Source organism: Aspergillus fijiensis (assembly GCF_003184825.1).
Source record: "Aspergillus fijiensis CBS 313.89 unplaced genomic scaffold BO72scaffold_32, whole genome shotgun sequence".
Classification (NCBI taxonomy): domain Eukaryota; kingdom Fungi; phylum Ascomycota; class Eurotiomycetes; order Eurotiales; family Aspergillaceae; genus Aspergillus; species Aspergillus fijiensis.
This window is the reverse complement of record NW_024469008.1, coordinates 272691-285639: the sequence shown is the minus strand read 5'-3', so window position 1 is coordinate 285639 and position 12949 is coordinate 272691. Positions and strand designations below refer to the sequence as shown.

Below are 12949 nucleotides of genomic sequence, written 5' to 3'. Positions count from 1 at the left end.
ATCACTGTAACTATGAGCCGTATTGTACTGTAACATACCAGACGTCACCAGCACTTCCAGCACTTCCCCGGTTCGGACTAAAACCAACCGCCGAAATTTTCCCTCTCTGTCTGTTTCCATTGCCATCCAAACCTGGCTCAAACTCCCCTTCAGCCAGACCAGACAACGAATTCTCACCTCAATCCCCCCCACGAGTGCTCCCTCCACTAGATCGGCTTTTATCACTACGCATCATGGTACGTGGTCGGCCAACTTTTATGTTCCCCTTGCTCTCCTGATATCATTCTGTTTCCAGACTGACATTTCCCGCTCTTCGCTATCTTCTAGGCCCATCGCATCGTCACCCAAGTTGTCGTTACGGGCGCCCGCGTCTTCGGTCGCGCCTTCGCCGAAGCCTACAAGCAAGCTCAGGCCTCCTCCAAGTACGCTGCCCAGACAGGCAAGAAAGTGGGCGGCGGGGCCGCTTCTGGGTTGACCCTCGACGAAGCCTGCAAGATTCTCAATGTCAAACCCCCACAGGGTGGTGAGGCCAACCTGGAGCAGGTGATGGAGCGCTTCAAGAAATTGTTCGACATGAACGATCCTCAGAAGGGCGGAAGCTTTTACCTCCAGAGCAAGATTCTTCGTGCCCGTGAGCGGTTAGAGATGGAGGTCCGACAAGCAGAGCGCCATGCCGCCCAGGAGAAGGAACTGCAGGAGGGATGGAAGCCGAAGGTGTATAAGGATCGGTGAAAAGCTTAAAGCTACTACAATGGGAAGCTTCCACATCTCGAATCAGCCCTCTCTCCTCCCGGTTCCCTCCGCCCACGCGTTCGATCGGTTCCGAGGCCGGTAAAAGAAGGCTTGACCATGCCAATCGTCCTCAACTGAGCGGTCTTCGAGACTTTGCCGACCTACTCCGAATCCTCCCTCCGCTTCCGAGGTGTCTGTTTTTTCTTCGCAGCATAGCATGGCGTTTTTGGTGAATCCAAGGTTTTTTTTGGATTGGAAGACTTGTTCTAGATTCCCTCGATTTCGATGGCGTGTCGCGCCCACCCGTGTCGGACCCAGCACTTGAGTGACAGAAGGGTACTGCTGTTACTGAAGCCAAACCTTTCAGACGGACAACTGTTACCTCTCGATGCATCGGGTCCGAAACGATATTTGTTGTGTACATTATTTGAAGAGGTGGGACTTCAAGCCGACAGGGTCAGAGTGGTCCTTGCTCGCCTCGTATGCTTCTTGTTCCTCTTTTGTTGATTCTCCCCTCCTGTACTTCGAGCGCTGAAAGGCGATGGCTTATGTGGCTGTAATTCGACCATCCACAACGTGCATATGTATAAATAAGATCCATGCTTTGTTCCTGTCTCTCAGTCCAGCAACGTTGCAAGAAACATAGACCTCACGGCCTTACTGTAGTCTTTAGTGCGATTAACTACTCTCAGTAACCCCAGGAGGTGTATTAAGTATGTACGACCCATGAGATCAGGGACAATTCTCCGGGGTTGTGGGTTGTGTCGGAAATGTTTGCCTGCCCCCTCCCTCCCGTCCCCGCGTCGGCGCCTTCTTATCTCCGCAACGTATTTTTCCATCTTCCCCTCACTTGGTTATTTCAGGCTATATAAATTCCCAGAGATTTGCTACTGCACTTCGTTTTCTTTCCTCCAACTTTCTCACCAATCTCTACCATTAGAGGATAAGACAGGCACGAAGGAACGAAAGGAACGAAGAAGCAATGGGTCGCCCTTCGACACCCCTCTCGACGCATCTGCCGCCCCTGATCATGGGCACGGCGACATTTAACTCCCAATATAACCACGACCCGTACGCACTCCCGACCACCGAGCTGGTCCATCGCGCTCTCACCGACGGCGTGCGCGCCTTCGACACGTCGCCATACTACGGCCCGGCCGAGGAGCTCCTCGGGCGGGCGCTGGCCAGCGAGGCCGTCCGCGCCGCATTCCCGCGCCACAGCTACCAGATCCTCACCAAGGTGGGCCGGATCGCCTCCTCGTCGTTCGACTACTCGCCGCGGTGGATCCGCCGCAGCATCCGCCGGAGTCTGCGGCGGCTGCACACCGACTACCTCGACGCGGTGTACTGCCACGACGTCGAGTTCGTGTCGCGCGCCGAGGCGCTGGAGGCGGTGCGCGAGCTGCGCCGCATCCGCGACACCGAGGGCACCATCCGCTACGTCGGCATCTCGGGCTACCCGGTCGACGTGCTGTGCGAGATCGCCGAGCTGGTGCTGCGCGAGACCGGCGAGCCCCTGGATCTCGTGCAGTCGTACGCCAACTTCACCCTGCAGAACACCCGGCTCCGCAGTCAGGGCTTGCCGAGGCTGGTGGCCGCCGGCGTGGACGTGGTGCCCAATGCGTCGCCGCTGGGCATGGGTCTGTTGAGGAGGGACGGCGTCCCCATCGGGAGCATGGGGGATTTCCACCCCGCCCCGGATGGGTTGCGGAATGCCATCCTGGCAGCGGGCGCGTGGGCGAACAGCCAGGAGGCGGAGAAGTTGGAAGTCATCGCCATTAGGTTCGCGTTGGAGGCATGGTTGCGCGACGGGGCTCAGGTTGGCGCGATGGGGCCGCCTCTTGCGCGGGCCCCTACCGCTGACTCTGGTTTGGTCTCTGTGGCTTCTAATGGGACTGGAGAGCGACTGGGCGTCAGCGTGATGGGCGTCAGCAATGTAAATGAGTTGGATGAGACGCTGAGCGTGTGGCGAAGTATTCTTGATGGACTGGAGAATGGTCAAGACAAGCAGCAGCAGCAGCAGCAGCAGCAGAAGCAGGAGCAGACCCCGTCGGACTGGTCCCAGGATCGTCGGCACCGCATCGCATCTCTGACGCAGCGGATCCAAGCTATCCTCGGCCCGGACTGGGTGGACTACACGTGGGCCAGCCCAGGACCTGACTTCGTCAATACTCTGCCTGCTGATCACCTGGCATCTCTTGAGAAAGCTGAAGATGCTGCTGCGGAGGCTAATTAGTCGGGGCGTTGGAAACCATTCTGCGACGCCGCCTGTCGAGACAGCGATTTGGTCTTCTCATCAGATTCACGATAGTGATTCTGATGGAAACTAATCGGTCTGCCCGGCTGCCACGCATTCCCCATCCGACAGGGGCTTCGGGTGGGTTGCCTACATGTATCCTTCATGAATACGAACGATAATCTGAAATGGCTCATGGTGTATCTGCCGCCTTTCCACTTGCATATTCAAGTGACCAAATCTTTGACAGGTCTTTCTAGATTCCTTTGCAAGCCCTGGTCCACATCTCCTTCAACCCGCAGCATCCTCCCCAAGGACTCGCATGTAGCGCTTCCTTGATGAGAAAGAGGTGGGAAAGGAGTGTGTAGAAAGAACCAGAGACACAAAAGAGTCTCCTCGGCTGTACCATTTCGATTTGCTTGCTTCTAACTCATTGCTGCTGCTGCTAGTAGCGTATTGCCTGCCAGTCAGACACTGAACAAGTCTTGCCCCTAATTTCGGCTTCGGTAAGGAGAGCCCCTGGTCTCTGTGACAAGGACCTCATTGCAGAGCGAAAAGACAGGATATCTCCCATTGCGAATCGGCTGAGGCAAGTACGTCAGTAATTCTGCACACATGTTAGCCCTGTCGAAACTCCAAGACCTCCCCATCAGACATTTCGATCAATGAGAACCGCGAACCAAGCTGTGAAACCCCAGGCGCAGCCTTATTACTCCCATGGACCACAGAGAGACAACAACAGCCCAGCCCAAGCACTTCCTCCCATAACGCCTTCCAAGTCTACATAACTGGGGTATCTAACGCTCAAAAAGACGCAAGTAGAATAGATAACAGGAGAATGCCACCATGAGGAATACATCCTCGTCATCACCAAGCATATGACATCGATCCACTTGCCGATGAATCATGAGGAATTGTACAGACAACATGCGCTCGACTATACCATGCTATGTGTTTAGTCTTCGCTAGGTGTATTGGACTCTTTCTCGCGTTGCATAAGATCCCGATCCATGTCTGACTGGGTCTTATACCCACCAAGACTCATTGCTTGCTCATTGGTGATGGAACTGGGAACAGATGGAAGGTCTGGTCGTAGTCGCCTGAGACGTGCCGCACGATCTCGCGCCGCTTGTTGCTTCTTTTGCAGCTTAGTAACCTTTTCCTTCTCCTTCTCCTTCTCCTTCTCCTTCAGGTGCAGAGGGGAATGGGGAGGCAGAGGGGGTGGTGGCGGGGCGGTATTAGCCGGGGGTGAGCCTCGAGGTGGGGGTGGGGGTGTGGGAGGCTGATGGACATGAGCGAAGCGGGGATCATTGTCGAAGATCTGGCGCAGCTGCCACCTTTGCTCGGTATATTCGTCGTAGTTTGCCGCAATGATGGTTTCCAAAATGCTGGCCTTGGGATCCTCTGACCTGGCAGTTGTGATCATTCGCGCCTTGAGCCGTCTGTAAGCTTCAGCGAAAGACCGGAAGATCAAAGCAATCTCTCGTGTGCCGCCAGAAACGTCATTATCGGCATTATTGGGATCTTCGATCGAGAGACGAGGGTTGTTATCTCGGGAGCCGTAGACCTTCTGGAGCCATACCGTCAGCTCTGTTGTTCAGCTAGTTGTAAAGGCACTTACCTTATTGTAGTAACTGGGCGGGTTGAAACGGATGGCAACGTTTTCATAGTCAAAATGCTTGCCGTAGAATTCAAAGAAATCCATGAGCATGCTGCCTAGGTTCGGTGCCGAGTGACCATAAGGCATGTGTTGCAACAAGCTTGTAACAAGACAAGTAATCGAGAATCCACCCAATCCACCAGTAGGCACTTCATTGAGTCCTCGAAGAAGGAGGAACTGCTTGATCACGGACACAAGAACGGGCATTGCGGGGTACTCAGCCTTCCACTGCTTGAAAGTTTCATTGGCAACCAGTCCACTGTCGTTGTCAAAGGACAGATCAACTCTGAGACCCGTAGTTTTGTCCACGAATTTGAGGATGGGCACACGAGCATGAGCGATCGTTTCAATTGAGTTGGGAACAGCTATGTTCTGGTTCTTCAGAAATGCAGCAAACGCATAGATTTGACCTTTCCGCTCGCCAAAAGTCTTAATCCCATGGCGCATAAAGTTCGTTGAAAGTAGGACCAGATCTATATCCGCAGTGGGAAGATAAAGGCCGGACGCAAAGGAACCGAAGGGACGCAGTTGCACACCGTAGTACCTGCTCTGAAATGCAGTCTGCAGTCTAGATACCAAGTCTTCTCGCACGATTTGCTCATAAGACACCGGCTTCACCCAGTGATAAAAGCTTAATATTTCGTTGTGTAATCTGTCGCAGAGTCAGCGGAAGGCAATATCCTACTTAGATTGAAGATCGGCACCCACCTGGTACCCAAGTGTAAGGTAGGCGCCATATGATGTAGCCAGGGCGCACCCGATTGAAGTGGGCGCACCCTCCATTCATCAGTAACCGAGCCATCATTATGGAACCGACTCAGTGGCTTGCCGGTCTTCTTCGAAATGCCCTTCAACTCGTCATCATATGTTCTCTTTCGACTGCCCAGCGCCGAATCTCTTCCGTCAAGCTGACGCTTCGGGCCGGTAGGCGCGTTCTCCGGGGGGTTCCTGTCTTCATCCTCATCACCACCCAGCCCACCAAGTGAGATGAAGTCCTCGTTGGTAGTTACTGCATCCTTCTGTGCGGTCTGGGTCGCGGTCGCAGCAATCCGGGCCTTGCGGATTAATTTGACCACATCCACTCGCTTTGACTGACTATCGTCGGGCGGAGGCAGCGCAGTATAAGGATCAGGGTTGGACCACCGGGGAGTGGGCGCCGCAGGAGGGGCGGTATCTGTGGTACTGTTGGACTCGATCGCGCGTTTCTTGCGTGGATGAGTCGCATCCGCATCGTCATCAGAGGAAACGTCCATATCCGCCTCTTCGCTGTCGCTGAGATTTTCTATGGAAGCAAACTTCAAGCCAGGTTTACTGTCCGACGATCCCTGTGCTAGCAGCTGCTCTGGTGTAGCTTCTCTTCTGGTTCTCAGTAGCGGACGCTCGGAGGTACCAGGACGCGGATAACGAAAGGTGAATTCCTGCTTGGGGCGATACGATGACCGTCGATCATTTCCCCGGAACTCATAGGCCGGCGGCATGTTGATGAAAGGAAAAGCCCAATACTCAGGGACGAAACGCAACTGGACCTTGAAGTGAATGAAGGAAAGAGATGGCGCGTGTTCTACCGTGTTCGATCCGTCGGTTTCATTGTGGTTTTTTTTTCCGTCTCTTTAGGAAGCGGACGGGAGCGCATCGTATCGGCCTATTTCAGGAAGGCGGTAGGTGGGTAGGTGAGCGGACATGTAAGTGAGTGGGAGTAAATTGGGAACCAAACGTCTGCAACTGCTCCAGCCTAGAGGAGGCAAGTGATTTTCACCAAGTGATTACAACTACTTTCTCATTATTTATAGTCTTTAACCTGGCTATCAACCACCTACAGCTTACCCCCCCCGCTCCAGTAGACTGGCTATCAGTCAATCTTCGGGTCCGCACTGTCTAAGACCTGTCTGTAGCCGGTCGATCAAAGTCTTGTCCAAAGCCATCTCAGCAAAACTAACTCTCGAGGTCGCCCACTCTAGCCATTGGCTTGCTCGCGACCCCTCATCTGCATGAAGCAATCCGACGCTGACATCCATCAACAAGGGTCTTTCATCGCTATGCCAGAAGACCGAGGCTCCACAGCGGCTGCAAAACTCTCGATAAACGCCCGGACTACTTTCAAACCGCTGCATGGTGCCTGCACCGAATTGGAACGGTGCTTTGCGGGCATCGAGAAGATTGGCGTTTGGGATGAACGCCCATGGTTGAATTGGACACCCGCTGGCCAGACGACAGGACGGACAGGCGCAGGTCCCAGCTAGATACCTGGTGTTCGCATTCCGTAGCCACCACTTCACATCGGCAGGGTTTTCCGACGAATTGGCATAGTACGGAACAAGTAGATCCGACCATGGAGAGCTTGCCTCCGTGGAGGAAGCGTCCGGTCGAGTAACGTAGAATTCGATACCTGCGCAGTGACACTGCCCTCGCAGTTCCGTGGAGTCCTGCGGCGAGCGCTCGATATCCGCCTTCGCCTCCGAGCAGCTTCTATCACTATCACTATTGGAGTGAGCACGAAGCCAGCATGTCGCGGCCATGGTTGCAGGCTCCCCCTCGAGGAAAGAAACCAGGCCACCATCGCGCGTTTCAGAAGCCCGCCAATGCCGCACCGATCGAGTCCGAGGCGAGTTCGCATTGTCCACCAGCAACCCGGCTGCCACGAAATATCGTTCCGAGGGCCTCGAATACGCCAGGGCATGGGCGCCGCAGGTTTTACAGAAATACCGAACTATATCCTCGGACTGCTGGTACTCGTGCATGCTGTCCAAGTTCTGTGGCCTTGCTTGTAGGGGATGGTATGCAGAGCACAGCATGCCTGTAGTCGTGCGACAGGCGGTGCAGTGGCAGAGGTTCAGGGTTGAATGATCTGTAGACTGCTCCAGACTGACATCCTGTGCAAGACTCCCGCATAAACACGAGATGGCACACTGCATCATACTTGGATATTCCTAGCTTCGTCGTTGGCTGCAATCTGGAGCATACAAATCCTATTGCACCCAGTCAGACAGACCAGTCGAGACAGGAAAGGAAGGATAACAACATGAAAGAGAATAGCGTTATAAGCGCCCCCCGAGGCAGAATTAATACTACCTACTTTTCATGGTTTCAATACTGTACATACACTGCCTGTGGTAAGTTAGTGGTTGGTGGGCAGCGCCGGTTCTCATTTAACCAAAATCAGCCTGACCTGCAGAAATGTGCTCATGTCTCGGGTCCGCTAAGATGATGAGAAGAGGGCCACGGTCGGTGAGTATAGTACAGTACAGTAAAGTTACTATTCGTTGTTGAGGATCTGTTTATCTAGGTAGTAGTCATGGCCTGCAGTGGCGAGGTATAAATACCGGGTTGAATGACCCCGCTATCAAGTATCTTTTCTCCCGTACCACAGACCACAATAACAACTTCCTCCTTCCTTACTCCTCTCCAAATAATCAGATTCAGGGATACTCCTTGTCTATCTCACCCGTTTACTTTAACACCTTTCTACTCTTATCATCATGGGTAGGTGAGCTTATGTGTTTGACTTTCTTGCTTTCTGTTTCATCATATTCGTTGATGGTTGTGTGTGTTTGTGTGATGGCCTTATTGTCCAGCGGGGTAAATTCAATGGCGGGGTTCATGATTATCCATGACCCATGACTTTCCACTGCCTGCCTTCGGACATCGCGGCTTTTTTATTCTTTTTTGTCTCTGCTAGTCATCATGGATGACTTGTCAGCCACGTTTGCTAAATATCGCTCGTCTCTTTACAGGTTCCGACCACGGTTGCAGCTGCGGCGCCTCTTGCCAGTGCCCTGCCGGCCAGTGCAAGTGCCCGGTATGTTCACCTGCATCCCTTTCAGGTCAAATGATGATATACCCGAATCTGGCAGGCTGACATCTTTGAACCCCCTCAAGAAATAAATTAGGTGCGGAGTTGAGCTCTGCGGTGAACAAGTCAAGATGGATCTGGTCCACGGTTCGGAGGGCCTTTCCTAGTTCCATGTACATATTAGATCGATAAGATCTATGGCCATACAAAGATCAAAATCAAATCACAACAGAGGACAATGACCCTACCTACGACTTAACCTGCCTTCAAGTACATAGAGGAATCCAAAGCCGGTAACTCAGCTACGCACGTCAATCATTCGAGTCCTACGTAGCACGACGGATTCGGCATATCTGCCACAGTCGTGCAACCCGAGCTTCGGGGAAATTTGATCTCTGTGCTTGAAGAAGCCGCCATACTCGGAACACAAAATTTATTGGTCAAATCGCTTCTGATTATTTCTGTAAAGGCTCCGTCTTCTTCATGGTTGCACCAATCCGCCGCACATGCCAAGGCTCATCAAGAAAGTAAAGGAAACAAGAGACATGCGCATTTCAAAACAAAACAGTCTCGTCCCACATCACCCTCCGCCAGTCACCAAATAGCCATGGCCATAGTTCCGATAAGCACGAAAGAAGTTCATCAGAGATTGGAGATCGCACAGTCTCCCGCATTGAGCGGGCTATAGGACGATGCGTTTAGTGCTTTGCCCCCCCCCCCCAGATGTTAGCTTCCGAGAGTACTTTATCAAGCTAGTATAGTTTCCAGTCGCGAGTCATGTAACCCAAGCCATGTGGTGATACGTACAGAGCAGCTGCCACAAGAGCAGGAGTTGCAGCTACCAGCGCAGCTGGTGGCGCAGGAGTTGCAGGTGCAGGGAGACATGATGGTAGTTTGGATGTGAGGTAGACTTGCGTCTGTTGAGCTTGTTTGGCGACAGATGGAAAGAAGGCGATGGTCTTTGGGAGAGAATAGTGGAATTGTGCAGAATGAATGATTTAGATCAGACAGGTCAAAAGAGGGAGAGGGTTCTTATAACTTTCTCAGTATTGACTATAGGGTGAGCTCTGCGCTTGGAATTCCATCCCACCAACACCGATGCACGGCGTCTGCTGATCCATACGTATATACTTCACTAGAGGCAAGCAAATGGCTTGCTCCCCTTCTTTTCAGCCTTCTGCATGACTTTGGCGAGCATGACTGGAGGATTCCATGCTTGCTGAAACCCACAGTGCGACTCGTATGGATCCCACCGCAAGCAGCTGGGTTCCTTGCCCCTCAGGATGTGAAGCACCCACTGATGAAGCAGATTACTTGAGTGGGCTGATGATACATGCAGACAATTGTCGCAACTCTGCGGATTGGCTTATCTTTTTCCATCATCACAAGGCCTGGCAGACGGCTTATCCCAGATATCTCTAATCGCTGACTCTGGAATCATTTCTCTGCTGGGATGCCCCTGAAAAGATTCCTCGATAGCACGCCCAGTTATGATTGCGGGTCGTAGGAGGTGATCCTTGAAGTCATGATCGGTGCTGCCACGTCGAGGCCGCCGTGGATGGGGCGAGGAGGGGAAGGCTGAGTTGTATAACGAGAGGGTATGGGGAATCAAGTGGGTATCAGCAACCAGCATGCGTGCGTGGACCGAGAAGAGTCGTCCTGGCTTCTCGATTGTGGATCCTACAGAGCTATATTCTTGTTTTATGAAGGGGTCTGTGGTTTTGACCGATATCTATTCTATCATTGATCCCTGATTGAGCACTAACTTACTACTGTACGGACTACTCTAATACTTCGTACGTACTGTAGTAGCCGTAGTAAAACCACCCCGCCCTACCCCTCCTTTTGACCCAGAAAAGTGGATGCTTTGCTGAGGCACCCAACTCCAACCCGGTCCACTTGGAAGAACTTAAACTTGCCGGTCACATGTATTCTCTACCTGTAGCAGCTTTGAGTTACTTTGTACGGAGTAGTAGATAGTGCTGGTTTGCTTTAAACCCTAACTTAGGTTACCACTGTACTATACACACCATCCTAGTATAGATTCCCGGTTCTTTCTCCATGGAACCACCGCCATAGCCGCACCAATCACGACTGAAACCAAGTAAGAACTGGGAGTAACTCAAATTGTCACACTAATTCACATTCCTTCTACTTAGACATACCTGCCTGGCAGACTGCTGTGAGGGGCCGGGGGAGGGGGTCTCCGGCGTAAGAAGCATCTACTGTAATCAGCTTGGTCATGATATTTCGACCTTCAAAACACAATACAATTGCCGTATATGCTATTCAAAACATTCTCTACTAAGTATAAACTACTTAACCGCTAACTATATATGACCCCACAAGCATGTCAGTAGAGTACGGCCAGCCTCTCACAGCTCATCTTTGCTCCTCGGGGCAGCATTCCCTTCCTCCTCACCGCCGGGACAAACAGCCGGCGAGGTAACGAGCATCGAGTAGACGCATTTCTCATCTTCGGCCACCTTCAGAATCTCGTTCTCCTCACCACACTCCAAGACGACCGTTGTCGATCGTGCCGGTCCGTTCCAACATGTTTGTCCATTGGTATAATGCAGGGCGACCTTCTCCTCTGGGATTATATCTCCAGACTCGTCGAGCACGTCCACACTAACAGATCCAATGCCAGAGTACTTGCCCATCCGCATCGAACCACCGCCTTTCTTGGGAATTTGTTTGGTTTGATCTAGGAAGCAGTGCTCGTACGTATATTCACCAAAGTCCTTCGAGATGCATACTCCCTTCAATGCACGGAAGATGGATGCAAGACCATAGTCTGTCTCAAGGTCGGATTTGTGGGTCTCCAACTGTCTTCGCGAGTCTTCAAGGCTCTTCTCAGCCGACTTGACAGCATCCCGGGCGTCTGACACGACCTTGGATTCGGACGTCGTGGGTTCGTCCTTCTTGGGCAATATACCGTTCTCCTCAAGGAAACCCCGGACAGAGACCACTTTAGTCTCGATGAACTCAACCAGTGAAGGAGGCAAATAAGCTGCCAGCTGATAGATCAGGGCTACTTACGGTCAATATCAACCAAAACCTAAGGCAAGGCCGCCATCGCAGTGAGTGTACTTACCAGAGTCAGTCTCACAGCCCTCATCTTCGTTCTCCCATTGCTCCCAATTGATTCCAGATTGGGCATCGTCTGGCTTGACGAGTTCGTCCAAATCATTGTCCTTGGCAGCGCTTGTGGCACTCTCAAGGGTTCCCCTGACGGCATAATCTTCCCAACTGCGCACAGCACGCTTGACACCCTCGTCATTGAAGTTAGGATTGTACTCTACCTTGAACTTGGATAGGATTTCCTCGAGCTCCTTCACCCGTGCGCGGGTATCGTCCCTTTCCTTGCGGATGTTCACTAGTGCGTCCCGAAGCTCTTCGACTCGACCCCTGGCCAATTGGGCCAGGACATTGACCTTGCCAGCCTTCTTACCCCTGACTACCTTGCTCTTGTCTTCCTGCTCGGCCTTCTCCAACTGGGCCTGGAGATCTTTGACCCTGAACTCCTGGGCCTGGATTTCCACCTCCAGATTCTTGATCTGGTCCTCAACCTCCTTCTGTTGCCTGCCCGCATCCACAAGCAGGTCGCGCTTCTTCTTGAGGGCGGCCGTCAGAGATTTCTGCCTCTTATCTTCCTTCTTACGCCACTCCTTCCCAATCTCCTTGCACTTGTCCTCACACTTGGTGCCGCCGACCCGTGCCCACTCGTCGCTCCCATCACAGCAAAGTTCGTAGTCGCAAATACCATCGTTGACTCGTTGTGACGGAACGTAGGATGGCTTGTGGCCTTTGTTTGTGCAGTAGAAACCCGGAAGGGCAGAGACGAGTTCGAGGTCGCTGTTCCCCGGCCGGTCGGCCACTGTCAATGCCGAGTTGCGGGAGAGATGAGCGCAGGCCGACGTGCCGGGTTCATCACTACCATCGGGGCAGTCACAGTAGTCATCGTTTACCGCGGAGAATGGGATTTGAATCGATGGATGGGAGATACAGGTGAATGTTGTGGTGTCCTTGTAGAACTTTGCGACTGTCAAATCCAACCAATTGTGTTAGTTTATTCGGGTGCGTCCGAGGGAGCTTGGTTCATGGAACGTAGTAGATCGGCCAGGGAAATCAAATGAAGATGGCACGGGAAGTGGCATCAGAGACTGAGCGGGTGCATCAAGCTCAAGTGATCGCAGAGAACAGCAGCAGAGAAGAGTTACACTCACACTCGGGTCCGACTCCCCGGGGTCGAGACGAGGCATCACCCGCAGCAGCTACCACGGTCGAGCATGCAGCTATGCTCGCAAAGAAAAGCGATCCCTGAGGAAGTATCATGGCGGGCAGCCTTGAGCTTGACTCGTCAACCACTATTGCGACCGGAAGCGGACGTCCAGTCACCGTAGGAAGAGTTCAATAAAACAGAAAATGCGGAGAGAGCTTCTGGCCAGCTGTTGATAACGAGCGTCTCTATCGAGCAATCCGGGGAGACGCCCAGAGCGTCTTAGTCAGCCCCTTATCAATTCAATCG

General features: G+C 52.7%; 6 protein-coding genes across 6 annotated transcripts; 3 read left to right on the top strand and 3 right to left on the bottom strand.

Annotated features, from left to right (window-relative positions):
- Positions 1 to 12: 12 nt before the first annotated feature.
- On the top strand, positions 13 to 732 carry BO72DRAFT_497531 (import motor complex subunit PAM16; the record flags this gene model as incomplete). The annotated part of the gene is made up of 2 exons (XM_040948696.1): positions 13 to 24; positions 328 to 732. The coding sequence occupies 2 exons, from the start codon at positions 13 to 15 to the stop codon at positions 730 to 732; spliced, it is 417 nt and encodes a 138-aa protein (XP_040800049.1).
- Positions 733 to 1455: 723 nt separating this feature from the next.
- Positions 1456 to 3300, top strand: BO72DRAFT_153887 (D-arabinose 1-dehydrogenase (NAD(P)(+)) ARA2). Its single transcript, XM_040939247.1, has one exon. The coding sequence runs from the start codon at positions 1715 to 1717 to the stop codon at positions 2966 to 2968; it is 1254 nt and encodes a 417-aa protein (XP_040800048.1). The 5' UTR covers positions 1456 to 1714; the 3' UTR covers positions 2969 to 3300.
- Positions 3301 to 3923: 623 nt separating this feature from the next.
- Positions 3924 to 6106, bottom strand: BO72DRAFT_459956 (putative topoisomerase family protein TRF4; the record flags this gene model as incomplete). Its single annotated transcript, XM_040946445.1, has 3 exons — positions 3924 to 4538; positions 4590 to 5280; positions 5337 to 6106. 3 exons carry the CDS (start codon positions 6104 to 6106, stop codon positions 3924 to 3926), a joined length of 2076 nt encoding a protein of 691 aa, XP_040800047.1.
- Positions 6107 to 6408: 302 nt separating this feature from the next.
- BO72DRAFT_449286 (GFA family protein) lies at positions 6409 to 7641 on the bottom strand. Its single transcript, XM_040944987.1, has one exon. It carries the CDS (start codon positions 7541 to 7543, stop codon positions 6482 to 6484), a length of 1062 nt encoding a protein of 353 aa, XP_040800046.1. The 5' UTR covers positions 7544 to 7641; the 3' UTR covers positions 6409 to 6481.
- Positions 7642 to 8313: 672 nt separating this feature from the next.
- BO72DRAFT_381015 (uncharacterized protein) lies at positions 8314 to 8484 on the top strand (the record flags this gene model as incomplete). The annotated part of the gene is made up of 1 exon (XM_040941411.1): positions 8314 to 8484. The coding sequence occupies one exon, from the start codon at positions 8314 to 8316 to the stop codon at positions 8482 to 8484; it is 171 nt and encodes a 56-aa protein (XP_040800045.1).
- A 2185-nt stretch (positions 8485 to 10669) lies between these two features.
- BO72DRAFT_431868 (putative protein kinase C substrate) lies at positions 10670 to 12863 on the bottom strand. Its single transcript, XM_040943146.1, has 3 exons — positions 12648 to 12863; positions 11516 to 12463; positions 10670 to 11452 (listed from the first exon to the last, which is right to left on the bottom strand). Exons 1-3 carry the CDS (start codon positions 12754 to 12756, stop codon positions 10794 to 10796), a joined length of 1716 nt encoding a protein of 571 aa, XP_040800044.1. The 5' UTR covers positions 12757 to 12863; the 3' UTR covers positions 10670 to 10793.
- Between the last annotated feature and the right edge of the window lie 86 nt (positions 12864 to 12949).